General features: G+C 41.8%; 1 protein-coding gene across 1 annotated transcript in view; it reads right to left on the bottom strand.

Annotated features, from left to right (window-relative positions):
- Positions 1-3,119: 3,119 nt before the first annotated feature.
- The window catches only part of LOC100603217 (spermine synthase-like), a 58,117-nt gene continuing 37,411 nt past the window's right edge, over positions 3,120-23,825 (bottom strand). Inside the window, 3 exon segments of the mRNA XM_030804322.1 lie at positions 3,120-3,352; positions 3,355-4,367; positions 9,820-10,042. Of these exon segments, the coding sequence (XP_030660182.1) occupies positions 3,195-3,352; positions 3,355-4,367; positions 9,820-10,042 (1,394 nt within the window). The 3' untranslated portion in view covers positions 3,120-3,194.

Here is a 23,825-nt window from a genome sequence, read left to right as displayed (position 1 = left end):
AGTGAGCTGGGATCGCACCACTGCACTCCACCCTGGGTCTAAAAAAAAAACGAAAAAATAAAAACCAAAGCTAACCCTCATGGAGCCCATTGAACCCCCCTGCCACCTCCACCAGAACAGGCACTGGTATCCATGGCTGAGAGACCCATAGATGGTTCACATCACAGGACTGTGTGCAGGCAACCCCCAGTACCAGCCAGGAGCTGGGTAGACTTGCTGGATGGCTAGACCCAGAAGAGAGACAACAATCACTGCAGTTCAGCTCACAGGAAGCCACATCCCTTGGAAAAGGGGGAGAGTACTGCATCAAGGGAACACCCCATGGGACAAGAGAATCTGAACAGCCTTCAGCCCTAGACCTTCCCTCTGACAGAGCCTACCCAAATGAGAAGGAACCAGAAAACCAAGTCTGGTAATATGACAAAACAAGGCTCTTTAACACCCCCAGAAAATCACATTAGTTCACCAGCAATGGATTCAAACAAAGAGAAATAGCTGATTTACCTGAAAAAGAATTCAGGAGGTTAGTTATTAAGCTAATCAGGGAGGCACCAGAGAAAGGTGAAGCCCAATGCAAGGTAATCCAAAAAACGATACAAGAAGTGAAGGGAGAAATATTCAAGGAAATAGATAGCTTAAAGAAAAAGCAATAAAAAATTCAGGAAACTTTGGGCACAATTTTAGAAATGCAAAATGCTCTGGAAAGTTTCAGCAATAGAATTGAAAAAATAGAAAAAAAATTCACAGCTCAAAGACAAGGTATTCAAATTAACCCAATCCATCAAAGACAAAGAAAAAAGAATAAGAAAATATGAACAAATTCTCCAAGAATTCTGGGATTATGTTAAACAACCAAACCTAAAGAATAATTGGTGTTCCTGAGGAAGGAGAGAATTCCAAAAGCTTGGAAAACATATTTGGGGGAATAACCAAGGAAAATTTCCCTGGCCTTGCTAGAGACCTAGACATCCAAATACAAGAAGCACAAAGAACACCTGGGAAATTCATCACAAAAAGATCATCATTGCCTAGGCACATTGTCATCAGGTTATCCAAAGTTAAGATGAAGGAAAGAATCTTAAGAGCTGTGAGACAGAAGCACCAGGTAACCTATAAAGGAAAACCTATCAGATTAACAGCAGATTTCTCAGCAGAAATCCTACAAGCTAGAAGGGATTGGGGCCCTATCTTCAGCCTCCTCAAGCAAAACAATTATCAGCAAAGAATTTTGTATCCAGCAAAACTAAGCATCATCTATAAAGGAAAGATACAGTCTTTTTCAGACAAACAAATGCTGAGGGAATTCACCATTACCAAAGCACCACTCCAAGAACTGCTCAAAGGAACTCTAAATTTTGAAACCAATCTTGGAAACACATCAAAATGGAACCTGTGTAAAGCATAAATCACATAGGACCTATAAAACAAAAATACAAGTTAAAAAGCAAAAACAAAAAAAAAAACAAAGTACACAGGAAACAAATAGCACGATGAATGCAATGGTACCTCACATTTCAATTCTAACATTGAATGTAAATGGCCTAAATGCTCTACTTAAAAGATACAGAACTGCGGAATAGATAAGAGCTCACCAACCATTTGCTGCCTTCAAGAGACTCACCTAACACATAAGGACTCACATAAACTTAAAGTAAAGGGGTGGAAAAAGGCATTGCATGCAAATGGACACCAAAAGCAAGCAGGGGTAGCTATTCTTATACCAGACAAAACAAACTTTAAAGCAACAGCAGTTGAAAGAGACAAGGACATTATATAATGGTAAAAGACCTTGTCCAGCAGGAATATATCACAATCCCAAACATACATGCACCTAACACTGGAGCTCCCAAATTCATAAAAAAATTACTAATAGACCTAAGAAATGAGATAGACAGCAACACAATAATAGTGGGGGACTTCAATACTCCAATGACAGCACTAAACAGACCATCAGGACAGAAAGACAACAAAGATACAATGGATTTAAACTATACCTTGGAACAAATGGACTTAATGGATATATACAGAACATTCCATCCAGCAACTGCAGAATACACATTCTATTCAACAGCACATGGAACTTTCTCCAAGATAGACCATGTGACAATAAATTAACAAGCCTAAATAAATTTAAATATACTTATTTAAAATTTATTTAAATTATTTAAAAAATTTAAATATATTTATTTGAAATATAAAAAAATATAAAACAAGCCTAAATAAATTTAAGAAAATTGAAATTATATCAAGCACTCTCTCAGACCACAGTGGAATAAAACTGGAAATCAACTCCAAAAGGAACCTTCAAAACCATGCAAATACATGGAAATTAAATAACTTGCTCCTGAATGAGCATTGGGTCAAAAACGAAATCAAATGGAAATTAAAAAATTCTTCAAACTGAATGACAATAATGACACAACATACCAAAACCTCTTGGACACAGCAAAGGCAGTCCTAAGAGGAAAGTTCATACCCTAAACACCTATATCAAAAAGACTGAAAGAGCACACACTGACGTTCTAAGGTCACACTTCAAGGAACTGGAGAAACAAGAACAAAGCAAACCCAACCCCAGCAGAAGAAAGGAAATAACCAAGATCAGAAGAGAACTAAATGAAATTGAAACAAAAAAAACACAAAAGATAAATGAAACAAAAAGCAGGTTCTTTGAAAAGATAAATAAGATTGATAGACCATTAGCAAGATTTTTTTTTGTCTCTTTTGTAATTTTAATTGAAGCAATCCTATTTTTTTAAACTCTCTCTTATAAGCACCAAATTTTAATAGCTAAGTCAATTTTTGAGGAAAGAAACACCATCAAGATCTTCCCTCCAGCAAAACAATGATGTTCACTCCTCCAAATATCCAAATTGAAGATCTACCAAAACAAAAACAAAAGCCCACAGAGAAATAAAAAAGAACAAAAATCACATTCTAATCGGGGGATCAGTGAATTTACCAGTCTTTGCTGTGCTGCCTAACCATCCTTCATCTGACTTTCAAACAAAATAACATCCTAAGCTCATCAAAATATACATTTTCCATTTGCTTTTTTAAATTAAAATAATTATTTAAAAAAGGAAAATTTTAAGGAATTCACAATCAATTGCCTGACTCATTTCGATGTCATCTACAGCATATGGAGGTCAGGAAGGCTATTTGCAGCACATGTGATTAGGGGCTATTGATCTTCAGGGTTTAGCTTTCTTCCAAACAGTGTAAAATACCCACAATTCCAAGTATGAAGGGACACAGAGGATCTCCTTTGAAAATTCCACAAGACAGTACAGGCACCCCAGCTGTTCTTCATAGAGCGACAGCGCTTCTGTCAGATTGACACAGTTCCCTGTGTAAAATATTTCCCATCCTGTTTCAACACTTTCATTGAGAGGTCAAGAATCAGTCTGAGAAACTCCCATGTGGAATCTTCTTCTGGAGACGTGGAGATTGGAACAGCTGTCAAATCGTTAATCACATAATCAAATTCTCTCCCTTCTTTGGCATACCTCTTCAGTTCCAGAATACAGTCTTCTATCAGAACCTGATAGCAGTCTCCTTTAAGATTGTCTAAGACATTGCCACACGTTTTTCCCATGTATTTCTTACACCCATCAATCACCATTTGGTCAATCTCTACCATAGTGACCGTCTTTGGTTTTAGTTTGACTATTTCACACAATATGCCTCCATTTCCACCTCCCAGAATGAGTACATCTTTGCCAATGTAATCTTCTTTGCCACTGCCCATGATGGCCCGGGTATATGCCAAATCACTGTCTGCCAAATTAACATCCCCACTAAGGATGAGAATATTTCCAAACTGCTTCAAGTGTAGAATTTTTATATTTTGATAAGGTGAATCTTCGTCATATACCACTTCATCTATGTCATATTCAACCAGGCGCCCATCAGTGGTGGGCCAATATCTGTCAATGGCTCCTCCTTGCACTATGGGTGGTAATCATTTCACCCGCCCAGTACTGTCCTGACTCAATTCTTTCATTCTTTCTTCTACTTTGTTCAAAATACTGTCGATCTCTTCTTTGTCTTGTGCATCACCATCATAACTCTGAAGGTCCAGCAACACCAATCCATGTGGGTAAATTCTCAAATTGGCAAAGCTGCCGTTCTTCTTTGTGTAGGTTGCTAAATAGCCATGGTCCTGCCAGGTGTGCACCGACTCCACCATCCCCTGCTCCTGGAAAATGGACTGCAGGCCTTTTTGAATGGTCTCACCATCAGTTTTGGCGCTGAGCATGAAGTCGAGCGTGCTGTGCCGCGCTGCTGCCGTAGTGAGGTGAGGCCCTGTGCTATGCCTGGGGGAGCGGCCGTGGGAGACTGGGGGGGCCGTGCGACGTGTCAGGCTGTGGCCAGTGGGGAGTGCCGACCATTAACAAGATTAACCAAGAAAAGAAGAAAGAAAATCCAAATAACCTCACTAAGAAATGAAACATGAGATATTACAACTGACACCACTGAAATACAAAAGATCATTCAAGGCTACTATGAGTATCTTTATACACATAAATAAAAAACCTAGAAAAGATGGATAAATTCCTGGAAAAATACAACCCTCCTAGCTTAAATCAGGAAGAATTAGATACCCTGAACAGACCAATAACAAGTGGCAAGATTGAAATAGTAATTAAAAAGTTACCAACAAAAGAAAGTCCAGGACCAGACAGATTCACAGCAGAATTCTACCAGACATTCAAACAAGAATTGATACCAATCCTTTTGACACTATTCCACAAGAAAGAGAAAGAAGGAACCCTCCCTAATTTGTTCTATGAAGCCAGCATCACCTAATACCAAAACCAGGGAAGGACATAACCAAAAAAGAAAACTACAGACCAATATTGCTGATGAACATAGATGCTAAAACCCTTAACAAAATACTAGCTAACCGAATCCAACGACATATCAAAAAGATAATCCACCATGATCAAATGAGTTGCATACCAGGGATGCAGGAATGGTTTAACATACACAAGTCAATAAATGTGATACACCACATAAACAGAATCAAAACCAAAAATCACATGATCATCTCAATAGATGCAGAAAAACCATTCGACAAAATCCAGCATCACTTTATGATTAAAACTTCAGCAAAATCGGAATACAAGGGACATACGTTAATGTAATAAAAGCCATCTATGACAAACCCACAGCCAACATAATACTGAATGGGAAAAGTTGAAAGCATTCTCTCTAAGATCTGGAAGAAGACAAGGATGCCCACTTTCACCACGCTCCTTCAACATAGTACTGGAAGTCCTAGCCAGAGCAACCAGACAAGAGAAAGAAATAAAGGGCATCCAAATTGGCAAAGACGAAGTCAAACTGTCACTACTGACAACATGATCCTTTACCTTGAAAACTCTAAAGACTCCTCTGGAAAGCTCCTAGAACTGATAAAAGAATTCAGCAAAATTTCTGGATACAGGATTAATGTACACAAATCAATAGCTCTTCTATACATCAACAGCGACCAAGCAGAGAATCAAATCAAGAACTCAACAACTTTCATAATAGGTGCAAAAAATAAAATAAAATACTTAGGAATATATCTTACCAAGGAGTTGAAAGACCTCTACAAGGAAAACTACAAAACACTGCTGAAAGAAATCATAGATGATGCAAACAAATGGAAACACATCCCATGCTCATGGATGAGCAGAATCAATATTGTGAAAATGACCATACTGCCCAAAGCAATCTACAAATTCAATGCAATCCCAATCAACATACTGCCATCATTCTCCACAGAATTAGAAAAAACAATTCTAAAATTTATGTGTAACCAAAAAAGAGCCCATACTGCCCAAAGCAATCTACAAATTCAATGCAATCCCAATCAACATACTGCCATCATTCTTCACAGAATTAGAAAAAAAATTCTAAAATTTATGTGTAACCAAAAAAGAGCCCACACAGCCAAAGCAAGACTAAGCAAAAATAACACATCTGGAAGCATCACACTGCCTGATTTCTTTCTTTCTTTCTTTCTTCTTTCTCTCTCTTTCTTTCTTTCTTTCTTTCTTTCTTTCTTTCTTTCTTTCTTTCTTTCTTTCTTCTTTCTCTCTGTCTCTCTTTCTTTCTTTCTCTCTGTCTCTCTTTCTTTCTTTCCTTTCTCTCTCTCTCTTTCTTTCTTTCTTTTTTGAGACGGTGTCTCGCTCTCTGTTGCCCAGCCTGGAGTGCAGTGGCATGGTCTCAGCTCAGTGCAACCTCTGCCTCCCAGGTTCAAGGGATTCTCCTGCCTCAGCTTCCTGAGTGCCTGGGATTACAGGCACCTGCCACGATGCCTGGCTATTTTTTTTGTATTTTTAGAGAGATGGGGTTTCACCATATTGGCCAGGCTGGTCTCGAACTCCTGACCTCATGATCCACCCGCCTTGGCCTCCTAAAGTGCTGGGATTACAGGCATGAGCCACTGCACCTGGCCCTGATTTCAAACTCTACTATAAGGCCATAGTTACCAAAACAGCATGGTACTGGAATAAAAATAGGCACATAGACCAATGGAACAGAATAAAGGACCCAGAAATAAACCTAAATACTTACAGCCAACTGATCTTTGACAAAGCAAACAAAAACATTGAGGAAAGGACACCCTATTCAACAAATGATGCTGGGATAACTGGCAAGCCACATGTAGGAGAATGAAACTGGATCCTCATCTCTCACCTTATACAAAAATCAACTCAAGATGGATTAAGGACTTAAACCTAAGACCTAAAACTATAAAAACTCTAGAAGATAACATTGGAAAAACCCTTCTAGACATTGGCTTGGGCAAGGATTTCATGACCGAGAACCCAAAAGCAAATGCAATAAAAACAAAGATAAATAGCTGGGACCTAATTAAACTAAAGAGTTTTTGCATGGCAAAAGGAACAGTCAGTATGGTAAACAGACAGCCCACAGAGTGGGAGAAAATCTTCACAATCTATAAATCTGACAAAGGACTAATATCCAGAATCTCAAGCAAATTGGTAAGAAAAAAACAATCCCACCAAAAAGTGAGCTAACGACATGAATAGACAAGTCTCAAAAGAAGATATACAAATGGCCAACATTTGTATATGAAAAAAAAAGCTCAACATCACTAACTTTTCACAATTAATAGAACACTCCAGATTATTTGTATTCGGGTTTTATCGAGAAAATCTGAAAAGAATTGACTAGAAATGCGAATCAATCTATGAGTACAGCCAGTGCCAAAATAACAGAATAAAGATTCTCACCGTGTTCAGATACTTTCCAAAATTTAAAATAATTAAAATGTAAAAGGCAAAAATAGTTTCAGAAAAGAATAAGACTGACATTTTCAGATGTTCTGCCAAAGCAAAGCTGCCTCTTCTGTCGTGTAGCAGCCTGACAGGCATGATCACCGATGGGCAAATGAGGGGCCGTCGATTCCCTACAAATCCAGCCCCCTACCCACCTCCACACCACCCCCTCTGCAGTCGGTCAAGGGAACCAAGTCACCACTCCAGAGTCAGGTCACTGGAAAGATGCTTAGGCGTGAAATGTCATAGCTATTCCAGTAATTGAAGCATAAGACATATCCTATTTTTCTACTAGAAACATTTTTAGGGCACACTCAGAACCAGTTTAAGACCTACATATCATGATTTAATTTAAGCATTCTCAGAAAACTTTCTTTTCTCCAAGTTTTCCCCGCTGAACTTTACAATTTTCCTCACATTAGAGGCATGCTGAGTTGGCCCTCTAGATGCACACCTGTCACAGTTTAAGGTATTAAGGTGCAAGTGAATTTGTGTATCTTATGAGACTATGCTAATTGTGTTTTACATATTCATTGCCACTTGGCCTTATGCAATCTCTTGTGGAAAGAGATCAGAAATGTCATTTTTTTATTGTTAATTAAGCTTTTATTATGAAAATTTTCAAAATACAGAAGGGTAGAACAGTATACTGTGTGTCCCCATGTACCCATCACCAAAATTTAATGGTTGTCAATGTTTATCAACAGTTATTCACTTTGTTTAATTTATCCCCTTACAAATTGTTCCCTCTCTGAGATATTTTAAGGCAAACGATTTCAGACTGGATGTGTAAATTTTGATGTAGATGAATTTTTATTTTTTGAGATGGAGTCTTGCTCTGTTGCCCAGGCTGGAGTGCAGTGGCATGATCTTGGCTCACTGCAGCCTCCACTTCCAGGGTTCAAGTGATTCTTGTGCCTCAGCTTCCTGAGTAGCTGGGATTACAGGCATGCACCACCAGCTATTTTTGTTTTGTTTTGTTTTGTATGTTTAGTAGAGATGGGGTTTCACCATGTTGGCCAGGCTGGTCTCGAACTGCTGACCACAAGTGATCCACCTGCCTCAGCCTCCCAGGGTGCTGGGATTACAGGTGTGAGTCACCACACCTGGCCTGATGTAGAGGAATTAAAGCAAATTTCAGAGATGGGTCCCTGGCTGGGCAGTCTGACTAGCTGAGGGTGGTAGGTGGGGGTGCGGGGAGTAGGGGTATTGCCAGATGAAGGAGGCAGTAGCCTAGGGATAGAGTACTGAAAGTTCAATGAATTTTTTAAAGTGTATATTTTCTGAGAAACAACTGATCTGACTGCAAACCAAAAAAAAAAAGAAAAAGATCTTGTTCTCTTAAGGTTTTGTTTCATCTTAAGTTTAGGAAGATTGTGCTTGTATTCATGTACTGCAAGGTATTTATTTTAGACTCATAATACTCATAATTACATGGAGATTAAACACCCTGTTGTAAGCAGGATGGTAACTCCTTGGTTCTCAGTCCTCCAGTTTTACAGCGTACTCCTTTTAAAGACCAAGGGCTATGATTTCATGGATTTTATTTTATTTTATTTTATTGGGATGGAGTCTCGCTTTGTCACCCAGGCTGGAGTGCAGTGGCGCCATCTCGGCTCACTACAACCTCCGTCTGCTGGGTTCAAGCGATTCTCCTTCCTCAGCCTCCCAAGTAGCGCCCGCCACCATGCCTGGCTAATTTTTGTATTTTTTTAGTAGAGACTGGGTTTCACCATGTTGGCCAGGTTGGTCTCAAACTCCTGACCTCAAGTGATCCACCTGCCTCGACCTCCCAAAGTGCTGGGATTACAGGTGCGAGCCACCGTGCCTGGCTGAATTGTAGCAAATACATTCAAAAGTTTCATCATCTTTTATATTCAGGAAAATTATTATTATTGGTTCAGTATTATGATATAACCAACATAATACAATTATTCTCTTGTATTATGTAATTTATTTCCAGTTCTTGGAAAAGTGGAGATCAGGCTCTTTGAGGACAGCTTTATTCCTTAAACATGTATCTCACAGCTTTTCTTTTTCTTCCTTTCTTTTTTTTTTTTTTTTTTTTTTGAGACAGTCTTGCTCGGTCATCCAGGCTGGAGTGCAGTGGTGTGATCTGGGCTCACTGCAACTTTCCCCTCCCAGGTTCAAGCCACTCTCCTACCTCAGCCTCCCAAGTAGCTGGAATTACAGGTGCCCACCACACCCGGCTAATTTTTGTATTTTTAGTAGAGATGGGGTTTCGCCATGTTGGGCAGGCTGGTCTCAAACTCCTGACCTGGAGTGATCCACCCGCCTCAGCCTCCCAAAGTGCTGGGATCACGCATGTGTCAGCCACCATTCCAGCCCAAATCTCTCACTAACTATTCAGCATACAGTCTCTCAGAGTCCCCTGTCTATTGTAAAATGTAACCGTAACCCAAGTGGATACCTTCTTCTTCCTGCTAAGGGTCGCCATTCACTAGCAAGTTTGGGAAGGGGGTTTGTTGCAGGACGGTGTGTGGGTTAGTTGCCGACGCACGTGTCCCCCTTGCCCCTCTGCAGCTTACAGCCCTGTCCGTGTCCCTTCAGTAGGATACTGATGTCGCCACGCTGGCCACGGTCTACAGGACAGTGATAGGAGGCCACACCTCCCTGTACTGCTGTGTTCCTGATGCCCCCAGTTTCTCCTGCCAGCCTCTCACTGAAGGTCTGGGTGACTGAGATTGTGCTTAAGACAGCACAGGACAGGGAACAATTGCACACTGGGTAACATGACAGGGTAAGTTATTAAGAAAAAAAAAACAAACCAGTGGGCTATTTCTTGATGTTTCTTGAATTACTGCGGCCTCATCAGGAAAGAATAGTTTCTCTGTCCCTCCAACCAGTCCAAGAAAGAGAGGCCGGTATTGTGTTTTTAAGGTCCCACTTCTTTTTTTACTCCTCTTACTCCACCAGGGAAGTAAACAGTTATTGTGACTCACGTCCTTTGAGGGGGCTTTAAGCTGGACCACCTCTGAAGTAGAGGGGAAGAGGACCCAGACTTTAGCTTAAAGAGGGAGTATGGCCCATTTGTACCTCATGCCAGGCAGAATCCCTGGTAGAATCGCCTTCCAGGGGATAGGGTAGGGATTCCTGGGGGCTAAATGCCAAGATCCACAACTTTGAAAGCTGTATTAGTTGTCTAGGGCTGCTGTACCACAAACTGCGTGACTTAAAACAACAGAAATGTGACATCTCATAGTTCTGGAGGCTAGAACTCCAAAAATGCCAGCAGAGCCACGCTCGCTTTGAAATCTGAATGGGGAATCCTTTGCTCCTTCCTAGCTTCTGATGGTATGCCAACAATGTTTGGCATTCCTTGGTTTGCAGGTGTGCAACTCCCATCTCTGCCTTTGTAGTCACTGGTGTTCTCCCCGAGTGTCTGTCACACAGCAGGTGTGCATGTGACTGCAATAGGACCCCAGTCATATTGTGTTAGGGGCCCACCCTATTCCAGTAAATAAAGTCACATTCTGAGGTACCAGGATTTAGTGCCACAAAATATCTTTTTGGGGGAGATACACAACTCAACCCACCAAGAGCCACAGCACAAGATCCCTGTACCAAGCCTGGTATGGAGAAGGCAGCCACCAGCCTTTGAATGGGCCAAGCAGGCTTGGATGACTATGCCCAGCAGTGATTAATGGTAGACCAGAAGCCCTCCCCCATATTTCTAGATTGTGTAGGGACTTTTTTTTTTTTTTTTTTTTTTTTTTTGAGACGGAGTCTCGCTTTTTTGCCCAGGCTGGAGTGAAGTGGCATCTTAGCTCACTGCAACCTCTGTCCCCCCAGGTTCAAGCAATTCTCCTGCCTCAGCCTCCCAAGTAGCTAGGATTACAGGCATGTGCCACCACAGCCGGTTAATTTTTGTATTTTTAGTAGAGACAGGGTTTCATCATGTTGGCTAGGCTGGTCTTGAACTCCTGACCTCAGGTGATCCACCTGCCTCGGCCTCCCCAAGTGCTGGGATTACAGGCATGAGCCACTGTGCCCACCTAGGGACACTTATACAACCTTGAAGAGGAGAAGGAAGCCACCCCCACTCTACTCCCACCCCACAAATAATATGACTGTGCTTGCAATTCTCTGGGGGGACTGATTTGGTGATTCTGCCCCTGCGTGTATGGGGGCATACTCAGATGATTACACTTGGCATCCCTGTTTTTAACATACCCTGGGCCAGCCTGGTGCGGTGGCTCACACCTATAATCCCAGTAATTTGGGAGGCCACGGTGGACAGATCACCTGAGCTCAGGAGTTCGAGGCCAGCCTGGCCAACATGGTGAAACGCCATCTCTACTAAAATTACAAAAAATCAGCCAGGCGTGGTGGCACTCACCTGTAGTCCCAGCTACTCTGGAGGCTGAGGCAGGAGAATTGCTTGAACCTGGGAGGCGGAGGTTGCAGTGAGCCAAGATCACGCCACTGCACTCCAGCCTGGGTGACAAAGCAAGACTTCATATCAAAACAAAACAAAACAAAACAAAACCCAAAAAGCAACAACAAATAACATACCCTGGACCGTCTGCATTCTACTCATTTTTCACTGGCTGTTTTTTGTTTCCAAGTGCCTCATTCTTTTATTTACTTTTCACAGTTGCTAGTGTTCTACCCTTGTGATGGTTAATATTGAGTGCCAACTTGATTGGATTGAAGGATGTAAAGTATTGTTCCTGGGTGTATCTGTGAGGGTGTTGCGGAAGGAGGTTAACATTTGAGCCAGTGAACTGGGAGAGGGAGACCCGCCCTCAATCTGGGTGGGCACCTTCTAATCAGCTGCCAGCACTGCTAGAATAAAAGCAGGCAGAAAATGGACTGGCTGAGTCTTCTGGCCTTCATCTTTCTTCTGTGCTGAATGATTCCTGCCCTCAAACATCAGACTGCAAGTTCTTCAGCTTTGGACTCTTGGACTTATGCCAGTGGTTTGCCTGGGGCTCTTGGACCTTTGACCACAGACTGAAGGCTGCACTGTCGGCTTCCCCACTTTTGAGGTTTTGGGAGCTTGGACTGGTTTCCTTGCTCCTCAGCTTGCAGACTTCAAGTGGGACTTCACCTTGTGATCGTGTCAGTCAATACTTTCTAATAAACTACCGTTGATATACACCTATTCTATTAGCTCTGTCCCTCTAGAGAACCCTCATGAATACAGTCCTTATATTCCTCTCCTTTTCTTTTCCCAGTCAAAACATTTATGAAATATATGTGCATTGGCAAAAAAACTAAGGTTACTTCCTAGTCAAAAGTGCTACACACTCCTAGCCAGCATGCTTCATAACAAAATACTATATTAACACTTAAAAATACATCCTATATAAAATGTATAGAGAGAACTTACTCCCTTACTGGATAAGCAGCAGGGAAGGGATAGGAAAATGTTTTCCTTTCCTCTGTAGAGTTAGTAGTGCCTAGGAGCTGAGAATATGGGGGATCTGGATTTTTTTCTTCCAGTTATATAAAAATCAGAGAAGTGCCCCATTTCTGCTCAAATGCATCTGAAATATCATCACTGATAATTCCTTAGTTTTAAAACTAAAATCTGTCTGCAATATTTTAAATACCATAAATAGCAACCTCCCACTCAGAGACAAAATGGAAACCTCTCTATACTGTTCTGTAATCAGAGCATCTAGCACAGAGGAAAAATCCAAGAAGTAAGGTAAACTATAAAACTATATAAATAAACTATATCTATAAAACTATATAAATTATATAAATGCATGTCAGTTATATTTGGCAATACAACAAGTTATCAATAACATTGCTAAACCACTTTACTTATTGAATTTTTTTTTAATTCCCCTTTTAAACAGTGAGAAGATGGGGCTGCAGGAAATGGCCCTTCATCCCCATTTTAATAGAAAATCATCAAGGCAGTTTTAGCAATCTGAATTGAGGATCAGTTTACAAGGAGAAAATCAATTTATGTTTAAGTGTGTGTGTATACACACACAGACACACACATATTCCCACACCCTCCCTGAGGGCTTTGAGTGATCCGGTGTCTGAAAATATCCACAGCAAACTGAGGGAAAATTACTGTGGTTCATTGACTCATTTACTTAAACCTTTATTAGCCATAACTTATTAACGTATTAAATGTATTAAAAGACATGTCGAAAGCCAAGATAGGGGCCAGGCATGGTGGCTCACACCTGTAATCCCAGCACTTTGGGAGGCCGAGACAGGCAGATTACTTGAGGTCAGGAGTTCCAGACCAGCCTGGCCAACATGGTGAAACCCCATCTCTACAAAAATACAAAAATTAGCCAGGCGTGGTGGTATGTGCCTTAATCCCAGCTGCTCAGGAGGCTGAAGCAGGAGAATCAGTTGAACCCAGGAGGCAGAGGTTGCAGTGAGCCAGGATTGTGCCACTGCACTCCAGCCTGGGTGACAGAGTGAGACTCTGTCTCTAAATAAATAAAATAAAGAAAGCCAAGATAGGCTGAAACTAGGCCTCTTGTGCCAAAGAGTTAGCCAAGATGTGAATGCAAAGGAAATTAAAAGTGCTACTGTAGTAAACACCAAAAAAAAAGATTAGAAAGCAAAACAATGTATTGCTGATATGGAGAAAATGGAGTGGTCTAGATAGAAGAACAAACCAGCAACAACATTCCCTTAAACCAAAGTCTAACCCAGAGCAAGGCCCTAACTCTCTTCCATTTTTTTTTTCTGAGATTGGGTCTTGCTCTGTCGCCCAGGCTGGAGTGCAGCGGCACAATCTCGGCTCACTGCAACCTCCACCTACTGGGTTCAAGCTATTCTCCTGCCTCAGCCTCCCAAATAGCTGGGACTACAGGCATGTGCCACCATGTCCAGCTAATTTTTGTATTTTTACTACAGACAAGGTTTCACCATGTTGGCCAGGCTGGTCTCCAACTTCTGGCCTCAAGTGATCCACCTGCCTTGGTCTCCCAAAGTGCTGGGATTACAGGTGTGAGCCACTGCGCTTCAATTCTATCAAGGCTGAGAGACGTGAGAAAGCTGCAGAAGAAAGGTTTAAAGCTAGCAAAGGTTGGTTCATGCAGTTTAAGGAAAGAAACTGTTTCCAGAACATAAAAGTCAAGGTGAAGTGGAAAGTGCTGATGGAAAAGCTGCAGCAAGTTATCCAAAAGACCTAGTTAAGATCACTGACGAAGGTGTCTACACTAAACAACAGATTTTCAATCTAGGACTTTCAAAGATAGAGAGGAGAAGTCAATGCCTGGCTTCAAAGAACAGGCTGAGTCTCTTGTTAGGAACTAATGCAGCTGGTGCCTTGAAGTTGAAGCCAATAGTCATTTACGTTCCCTACAATACTAGGGCACTCAAGAATTATGCTAAATCGACTCTGCCTGTGCTTCATTAGTGGAACAACAAAGCCTGGATGACAGCACATCTGTTTACAGCACAGTCTCTTGTATATTTTAAACCCACTGTTGAGACATACAGCTCAGAAAAAAAGATTCCTTTCCTAATATTACTGCTCACTGACAATGTACCTAGTCACCCGAGAGTTCTGATTTAGATGTACAAGGAGATTAATGTTGTTTCAATGCCCACAACACAACATCCATTCTGCAGCTTTCAAGTCTTACTATTTTAAAAATACATTTTGTAAGGCTATAGCTGCCACAGATAGTGATTCTTCTGATGGATCTGGGCAAAGTAAATTTAAAAGCTTCTGAAAGGATTCACTATTCTAGATGGCAGTGAGAACATTCATTATTCATGGGTGGAGGTCAAAATATCAACATGAACAGAAGTTTTGAAGAAGTTGATTCCAACTTTCATGGATAACTTTGAGGGGGTCAAGATTTCAGTGGAGGAAGTAACTGCAGGTATGGTAGAAACAGCAAGAAAACCACAATTAGAAGTGGGCCTTAAGATGGAACTAAATTGCTGCAATCTCATGATCAAACTTGAATGAAGAGTTGCTTCTTATGAATGAGCAAAGAAAGTGGTTTCTTGAGATAGAATGTACTGCTGATGAAGATGCTGTGAACATTGGTGAAATGACAACAAAGGATTTAGAATATTACATCGACTTAGTTGATAAAGCAGTGACAGGGTTTGAGAGAATTAACTCCATTTTTTTTTTTTTTTTTCTGAGATGGAGTTTCACTCTTGCTGCCTAGCCTGCAGGGCAATGGTGCAATCTCAGCTCACCGCAACCTCCGCCGCCTGGGTTCAGGCGATTTTCCTGCTTCAGCCTCCCGAGTAGCTGGGATTACAGGTGTGCACCACCACGCCTGGCTAATTTTTGCATTTTCAGTAGAGATGGGGTTTCACCATGTTGGTCAGGCTGGTCTCGAACTCCTGTCCTCAGGTGATCCACCCACCCCGGCCTCCCAAAGTGCTGGGATTACAGGCGTGAGCCACCACACCCGGCCAATTGACTCCAATTTTGAAAGAAGTTCTACTGAGGGTAAAATGCTATCAAATAGCATTGCATGCTACAGAAATATTTTTTGTGAAAGGAACAGTCAGTTGATGTAGCAAACTTCATTGTCTTATTTTAAGAAATTGCCATAGCCACATCAGCTTTCAGCAACCAACAGCTTGATCAACAGCCATCAATATCAAACAAGCACTCTCCACCAGCAAAAAGAGTACCACTTGCTGAAAGCTCAGATGATCATTAGCATTTTTTAGCAATGAAGTGTTTTTAAGGTATGTACATTTTTTAGACCTAATGCTATTGTGCACTTAACAGACTACAGTACAGTGTAAAGGCAACTTTTATATGCACTAGGAAACGAAAAAAAATTATATGATTTTCTTTTACAGTATTTGCTTTATCGTGATAGTCTGGAACTGCGTCTACAATATCTCTGGGCTCTGAGGTATGCCTGTATAATGCATTTGCAGAAGCAAGACAAAGAAAACATTTGATTAGTTAAATGGAAAGTCCTCAGTTGAGGTTAGTTGGCCATTTCTAATTGGTTAAGCTTATGCTTTGTTTTTCTTAGGCTATAACCATTCATGCTGAGTTAGGCTTCAGTTTTCAGTTTGCTTTCAGTTAGGTAGGACCCAAGGCACTGGAGCTGTCTCAGCATAATGCCTCCCAATTAATTATTTTAATGAATGTAAAAGAGCACAGGAGGCAGGTGGGAACCATAGAATCATGCCTGGATTCAGTTGTTTAAGAACTGAGAGCTGTGCCTCCAGTCTATTGCTGAAGAGTAGAACCAGAGTGGATCAGGTTTGTCCTTTTTTTTTTTTTTTTTTTTTTGAGACTGAGTCTCCCCTCTGTCGCCCAAGCTGGAGTGCAGTGGTGCGATCTCGGCTTACTGCAAACTCTGCCTCCTGGGTTCAAGCCATTCTCCTGCCCTAGCCTCCCGAGTAGCTGGGATTATAGGTGCCCACCACCACCCCGGATATATATATATATATATTTATATTTTTTGTAGAGACAAGGTTTCACCATGTTGGCCAGGCTGAGCTCCTGAGCTCAAAGCAATCCACCTGCCATGGCCTCCCAAAGTGTTGGGATTGCAGGCGTGAGCCACCTCACCTGGCTCCGGTTTATCTTTCGAGTAATGAGACTATGTATTTGAGGACGGACACAGGATGAGGGTAAGATATGTGTCTAAGAGTCATAGCTGTCAGATCCTGATCACAGGCATTAGATGTTGAAAGTAGTGTTCAGCTGAGTAAACAGAGGTGCAGAGACAGGTATTAATACATCACCTAGCTGAGGTTAGGCAGCTGCTTTTTCCAAGGCCAGAGCTTAGTTATCTTGGCTGGTGCTTTTAACTCTCCCCATCCACCGTTGCTTCTCTTGATACTAAATGTAAAATATCTCTAACTTAGAAAAGAAAGTTTCTGGTTTGAATTTGTTTTTATTTGAGAAATACATGTTCGATCACTAACGTTATATTTTCCTCTGTGTTTAGCCATTGTGAAGTATAATATGACATGGATGAAACTGATAGTCAAGCAAATATCTTTTTAACATTAGAAGTGAGTTGCTAGCCTCCATTCCCCAAATTCTCAAGTCCATTTGTTTTCTTAACTCCATACAGAACTTAAAGGGATGTAGTCAATGATCCATTCTATACATACTCGCCTGAATATGTTATCTTGGCCTCCAGCACCTGGCTTAACACTATTAACTTAGTACTACAACTGCTTGTTTGCCCTAGCAGCTATCAGATTGAATTCATTTCCCTACAGTATCTATTATTGCCTTCTGAAAGGCATTTAGCACTCCAGATGTTCCTTGATTTAGGATGAAGTTAAATCCTGATAATCCCATTGTAGGTTGAAAATATCACGTCAAAATTGGGCATTGTGTAGACATGATGAAATGTGAATCACAAAACACAACATCCAGAAAATGCTGGCAACAGAGTAGACTGCAAGCATGAGTTGTTCAGCCTCATGATCTCATGGCTAGCTGGGAGCTGTGGCTCACTGCCACTGCCCAGCATCATGAGAGAGTATCATACCACGCTCTGCTAGCCCAGGAAAAGATCAAAATTCAAAATTTGAAGTATGGTTTGTGCTGAATGTGTAATCACTTTCACACCATTGTAAAGCCTAAAAATAGGACTTCAAACCATTTCAAGTTGGGGACCATCTGTGTATCATACCCTAACACCAAGAAATATAAGCATTGGCAGTTTAATTGCCTAGTTGCAAATCATTTCCATAGAGTTTATCAGTTATTTATTGGTTTTAAAAGTATTGATACAAACTAAGTTCCATACTGGGAGGAGGGTATTCAAATCTGAATTACTAGAAAAATTATATACAGGGAAGGTATATAACACAGACTTTCACTCCTTCATTTTTACACTATTTTATTTTTTTACTGTCTCTCCCACTTTTTTTACCAACTTTTATTTTAGAATCAGAGTGTATCTGAGCAGGTTTGTTACTTGGATATATTGCATTCCGCTATTGTATTATATTTATTTACTTTTAACCATTCACCTTTATTGCAAATAGTGTTCCGTGGACATTGATGGGGAGGAGTCTGCAAGAGCCTGGGCTCTGGGAGGAGGGAAGGGGCAGGGTGGCTGCCCTGACTTTGCCCAGGCATTTCAGTCAGAGCTGCCTCATCCGTCGGGCATCCAGGATTTGAAAGGGTGGTCACATTATTTTAAAAAATTTTTTCTTTAGAAAATGTGAGATGCAACAATTTAAACATCTGAAACATACATGGAGTTCATCTGTGCCTCTAAATCATTTTGTTTTTTAAGTTGGCTATTTGGAACTTGGAATTTGTTTTGCCTCTGAAACAGTAGTAAGGGTAGGCAGCCAGGCAAAAATAGACTAACCTGTAAATGAGCTTCATTAACATATAGAACTTAAAAGTTCACTGATTATAGTTCCTATGGAAAAACTGGTTTTAAGTTCCAGCTAACAGGTACATAGACCTATCTATAATGGTAATAATGGGCTGAGTGGTATTAATTTTTGGACTAACATATCTACTAAAAGCAATGACAAACTCTAGATAAAACTTAAACACACACACCCAATACATACATACGTGATCATCCTAAAGGCATCCAAGTGCTATGGAGGTAGTAGGGAATTACTTGACAGAGCAGTAAGTGGGCTATGAGAGCAGCGAAGCTATTCGGCCCTAACATATTTGTCAAGGCCCAGGATCTACCCAACGTGGGGAATCTTTTAAGGGTGATCAAATGATTTGTTGTCCAAATCGGATCTTTTGGGTGTGAAGGTCAGATGGTTCATTTAATATGTCAATTTAACTGGGCCATGTGGTGCCCAGATACTTGGTTAAACATTATTCTGGATATGTCAGTGAAGGTATTTCTGGGATAAGATTAACATTTGAATCTGTAGACTAAATAAAGCCAATTGCACTCCCCAGGGTGGGTCTGCCTCATCCAATCCACTGAAGGCCTGACTAGAACAAAAGGCTGAGTAAGGGACAGCTTGCTGTCTCTGCTTGTCTTCAGTCAGGGACATCCATCTTCTCCTGCCTTCAAATTCAGACTGGAGCTATACCATCAGCTCTCCTGGGTCTCCAGTTTACTGATGGGAAATTGTGGAATTTCTCAGCCTCCACAACAGTGAGAGCCAATCTAATAATAAACATACACACACACACACACACACACACACACACATATACATACACACATTTACATATACATATGTATACACACATATATACAAATACAGGGAGTATAATTAATACTTACATTGGAACAACAGGTATAAACTAGGGCTATGCTGAGCAAACTAGATTGTATAGTCACTCAATTTGTAAGAGACCCTCCCTACATTATGCCAGGCCTTTCAAAAGGGTATATTCTTAGGGTTAGGCCAGGCACGGTGGCTCATGCCTGTAATCCCAGCGCTTTGGGAGGCTGAGGTAGGTGGATCACCTGAGGTCAGGAGTTTGAGACCAATCTAGCCAACATGGAGAAACCCAGTCTCTACTAAAAATACAAAATTAGCTGGGTATGGTGGTGCAACCCTGTAATCCCAGCTACTTGGGAGGCTCAGGAGGGAGAATTGCTTGAACCTGGGAGGCAGAGGTTGCAGTGAGCTGAGATCACACCATTGCACTCCAGCCTAGGTGAGAGAGTGAGACTCTGTCTCAAAAAAAAAAAAAAAAAATATATATATAGATATATAGATATATATTCTTAGGGTTAGGTTGAAGTGGAACTAAATTCATCCTTTTCTTTCACACTCAGAGGAATATAGACTAGGCCTGAGAAAAGCAGGAAAAAATAATCGAAGGAAAGTTTACACATGCACACGTGAACACACATGCACACACACGTACACACCCATATCAAACCCAAAACACCCTCTTCGTGAGGAATTGTGCCAGAGATCAGCCTCAGAGATTGGGAATGCAGGGAGAGCCAAGGAACCTCGAGTCTTGAACTTGGTATGATGTGGTTTCCCGGCTGCTAGTTCCACCATATATCTGCAGAAGCAAACAAAAACAATACCTTTATCCTCAATCCCAGAGAAATTCTACAGATAATATTTCAAAGATAATGACCAGCAACTGAAGATAACCAGGTCCACAAGGAAACAAGGTAACCTGAGCAAGAACCAGAAGAAACAACAAAAGCAAAAACAGACCTACACATACTTCAGAGAGTAGAACAACCACACATTGATTATAAGTTAACTATAAGTTTAATATGTTTAAACAAATGATAAATTGAACATATTTGCTGAATGCAAAAATATAAACCATGCCAGAGCACATATGAAAAGCAATGAGAGCATCTAGAAGTAAAAAATACAGTAACTGAAACGAAACCCACCTGCTCTGGTTTCAAAGACAATTTTGAGGAACTACTCTGCTTGGGAGAAATCGTTGGAGAGGATGTTACTGGAGAGAGTTACTACATGTGGGGAGCATTTGGAGCTTTGGGTGATGGGAGGAGGGAGGTGTACCATGGCTCTGGTAACCGGAGCTTCCAGAGCTAAAGAGATCTCAGAGGAGCTGACTCCCTCTGACAGATGGTAGCATCACCATCAGGTCCAGATTCTCACTCAGCAGAAGCCAGGTTTCTCTGGGAAAGAAGAAAAAGCAATGGGAGAGAAAGGCACCACAAGCTCTTGTCAAGTTGTTCAGAAGTTACGACTGGGCATCTCCTATGCATTATAAATTCTAAATATGATCTGGAGCAGAGGAGAATAATTAGCTTATTAAATCATTATATTTATACTTCCGTTTGTGAAACTGCTTCAGAGGCTCCAGAGAATCCCCTGTAACTAAACAAGAACCTGCACTACACATGAATTCGCCATTTAATTTCTTCTTGCTTTTCTTTTTTTTTTTTTTAAGACGGAGTCTTGCTCAGTAGCCCACGCTGAAGTGCAGTGGCATGATCTCAACTCACTGCAACCTCCGCTTCCTGGGTTCAAGCGATTCTCATGCCTTAGCCTCCTGAGTAGCTGGGACTACAGGCACCCGCCACCATGCCCAGCTTATTTTTGTACTTTTAGTAGAGACGAGGTTTCACCATGTTGGTTGGGCTGATCTTGAACTCCTGACCTCATGCGATCTGCCTGCCTTGGCTGCCCAAAGTGTTGGGATTACAGGTGTGAGCCATGAGCCAAGCCTCGCCATTTAATATCTGCAAGTCAAGAATCCTACTTCATCAAATCTTTTCAGCTGGTAGGATTTTTCTGCTCAAGACAGAAGGTCTTACATAAGAAAATAAATAACCCTAATGGTAGAAGAATCGCAGAACTTGACACCCTGAAGAAACCAGAGAACTAATGTTTCTAGTGTTATTTCACAGATAAGGAAACTGAGGCTTAGAGAGGGTAAGTGTGGGAAACACATGATCGCACAGTCTCTCTCAACCTCCAGCATGAGACTAAAGCAACAAAACCAACCAAAGCAGTGCTCCTTGATTCAGTTTTTCTTCATCAGGGTCTTCCTCACTAGGATGAGACCGCTGACCCCTTGAGAGGCGGTGACGAGTTACTTACCAAAATACCGACTGGGGCACATCCCAGGAAGTTTTCAGAGATTGGATTGGGTTCTGGACTACTTATTTCTTACTGTAATTTGAAATAACTCTTTTCAAATGAAACAGTGACATTTATTTGCTGAACTGAGTGGTTATAGAATGGCTATTTTTGCCAAGTTTGGAAACTATGATATGGTTCGGCCGTGTCTCCACCTAAAATCTCATCTTGAATTGTAATCCCCACGTGTGCAAGGGCAGGACCCGCTGAAGGTAATTGGATCATAAGGGCGGTTACCCCCATGCTGTTCTCATGATAATGAGTGAGTCTCGTAAGATCTGATGGTTTGTTTTGTGTTTTATTTATTTTTTTGAGACACAGTCTCACTCTGTAGCCTACCCTGGAGTGCAGTGGCACAATCTCGGCTCACTGCAACTTCCGCCACCTGGGTTCCAGCAATTCTCCTGCCTCAGCCTCCCGAGTAGCTGGGATTACAGGCGTGTACCACCACGCCAGCTAATTTTTGTACTTTTTTAGTAGAGACGGGGTTTCACCATATTGGTCAGGCTGGTCTCAAACTCCTGTCCTCAAATGATCCACCTGCCTCAACTTCCCAAAGTGCTGGGATTACAGGCATAAGCCACTGCGCCCGGCCAAGATCTGATGGTTTTATAAGCATCTGGGAGTTCCGCTGCTTGCACGTATTCTCCTTCCCGGTATGTCCGGAATTGGTGGGTTCCTGGTCTTACTGACTTGAAATATGAAGCGTGGGCTCTCACAGTGAGTGTTACAGCTCTTCAAGGCGGCGTGGTTGTTCATTCCTCCTGGTGGGTTCGTGGTCTTGCTGGCTTCAGGAATGAAGCTGCAAACTGGCCTTACAGCTCTTAAACGTCACATAGATCCAAAGAGTGAGTAGCAACAAGACTTACCGCAAGGAAAAAAAGCACAAGGCTGCCGCTGTTGGGTCAGGTGGCCTGCTTTTATTCCCTTATTTGGCCCCACCCACATACTGCTGATTGGTCCATTTTACAGAGAGCTGATTGGTCCATTTTACAGAGTGCTCATTGGTCCATTTTGACAGAGTGCTGATTGGTGCATTTACAAACTTTTAGCTAAACACCGAGTGCTGATTGGTGTGTTTACAATCCTTTAGCTAGACAGAAAAGTTCTCCAAGTCCCCACCCATCCCAGAAGCCCAGCCAGCTTCACCTCTCACTGGCGCTGGCAGTGGGATTTTGTGGCACCTAGGCCGGGCGCTCTGGCAGCCCAGAGGGTGCTCGTACCGCCAACCAAGCCCAACAGGTGCCCAGCACCTAGTGCAGGGCCTGCTGAGCCCACGCCCACTGGGAACCCGTGCTGGCCCCCACTGGGGCCTCTCCCTCCACACCTCCCTGCTAGCAGAGGGAGCTGGCTCCGGCCTGGGTCAGCCCCAGAGAGGGGCTCCCCGCAGTGCAGCGGCAGGTTGAAGGGCTCCTCCAGTGAGGCCAGAGCGGAGGCCCAGGCCAAGGAGGAGCTGAGAGCAAGCGAGGGCTGCTAGCACATTGTCACCTCTCACTGATGCTTGTGAAGAAGATGCTTTCTTCCCCTTCACCTTCTGCCATGATTGTAAGTTTTCTGAGGCCTCCCCAGCCATGCAGCACTGTGAATCAATTAAACCTCTTTTCTTTGTAAATTACCCAGTCTCGAGTATTTCTTCACAGCAGCGTGAGAATGGACTAACACACTGTGCTTTCACTAGCATTTATTACTCTAATAGCATTTGACAGGATCATCTCAAATTTAAGCAGAAAAATACCAATCCAAAGCAACACACGCATCAACTCCAAGCAGAGCTAAATTTCAATTTGTGAGTGTTGAAGTTGAAAACAAGATACAATAACATTATTTTTGAATAAATAAGTTACTGCTTTTACTGGGTTTGTATCCACTTTTGTTACAAAATGGAATGCAGTTAGTAATTTTCCCCTTCTAGTAATATGTATATTTTTGCATATATAATACATACTTTCAGCCATCTGGGACAGAAGAACATATATTTATATACACACACATTAGCCGGGCGTGGTGGCTCACGCCTGTAACCCCAGCACTTTGGGA

This window comes from Nomascus leucogenys, chromosome 3 (assembly GCF_006542625.1).
Source record: "Nomascus leucogenys isolate Asia chromosome 3, Asia_NLE_v1, whole genome shotgun sequence".
NCBI classification, from domain to species: domain Eukaryota; kingdom Metazoa; phylum Chordata; class Mammalia; order Primates; family Hylobatidae; genus Nomascus; species Nomascus leucogenys.
Note: the sequence above shows the minus strand (reverse complement) of the source record. Positions and strands in the feature narration are given on the sequence as shown.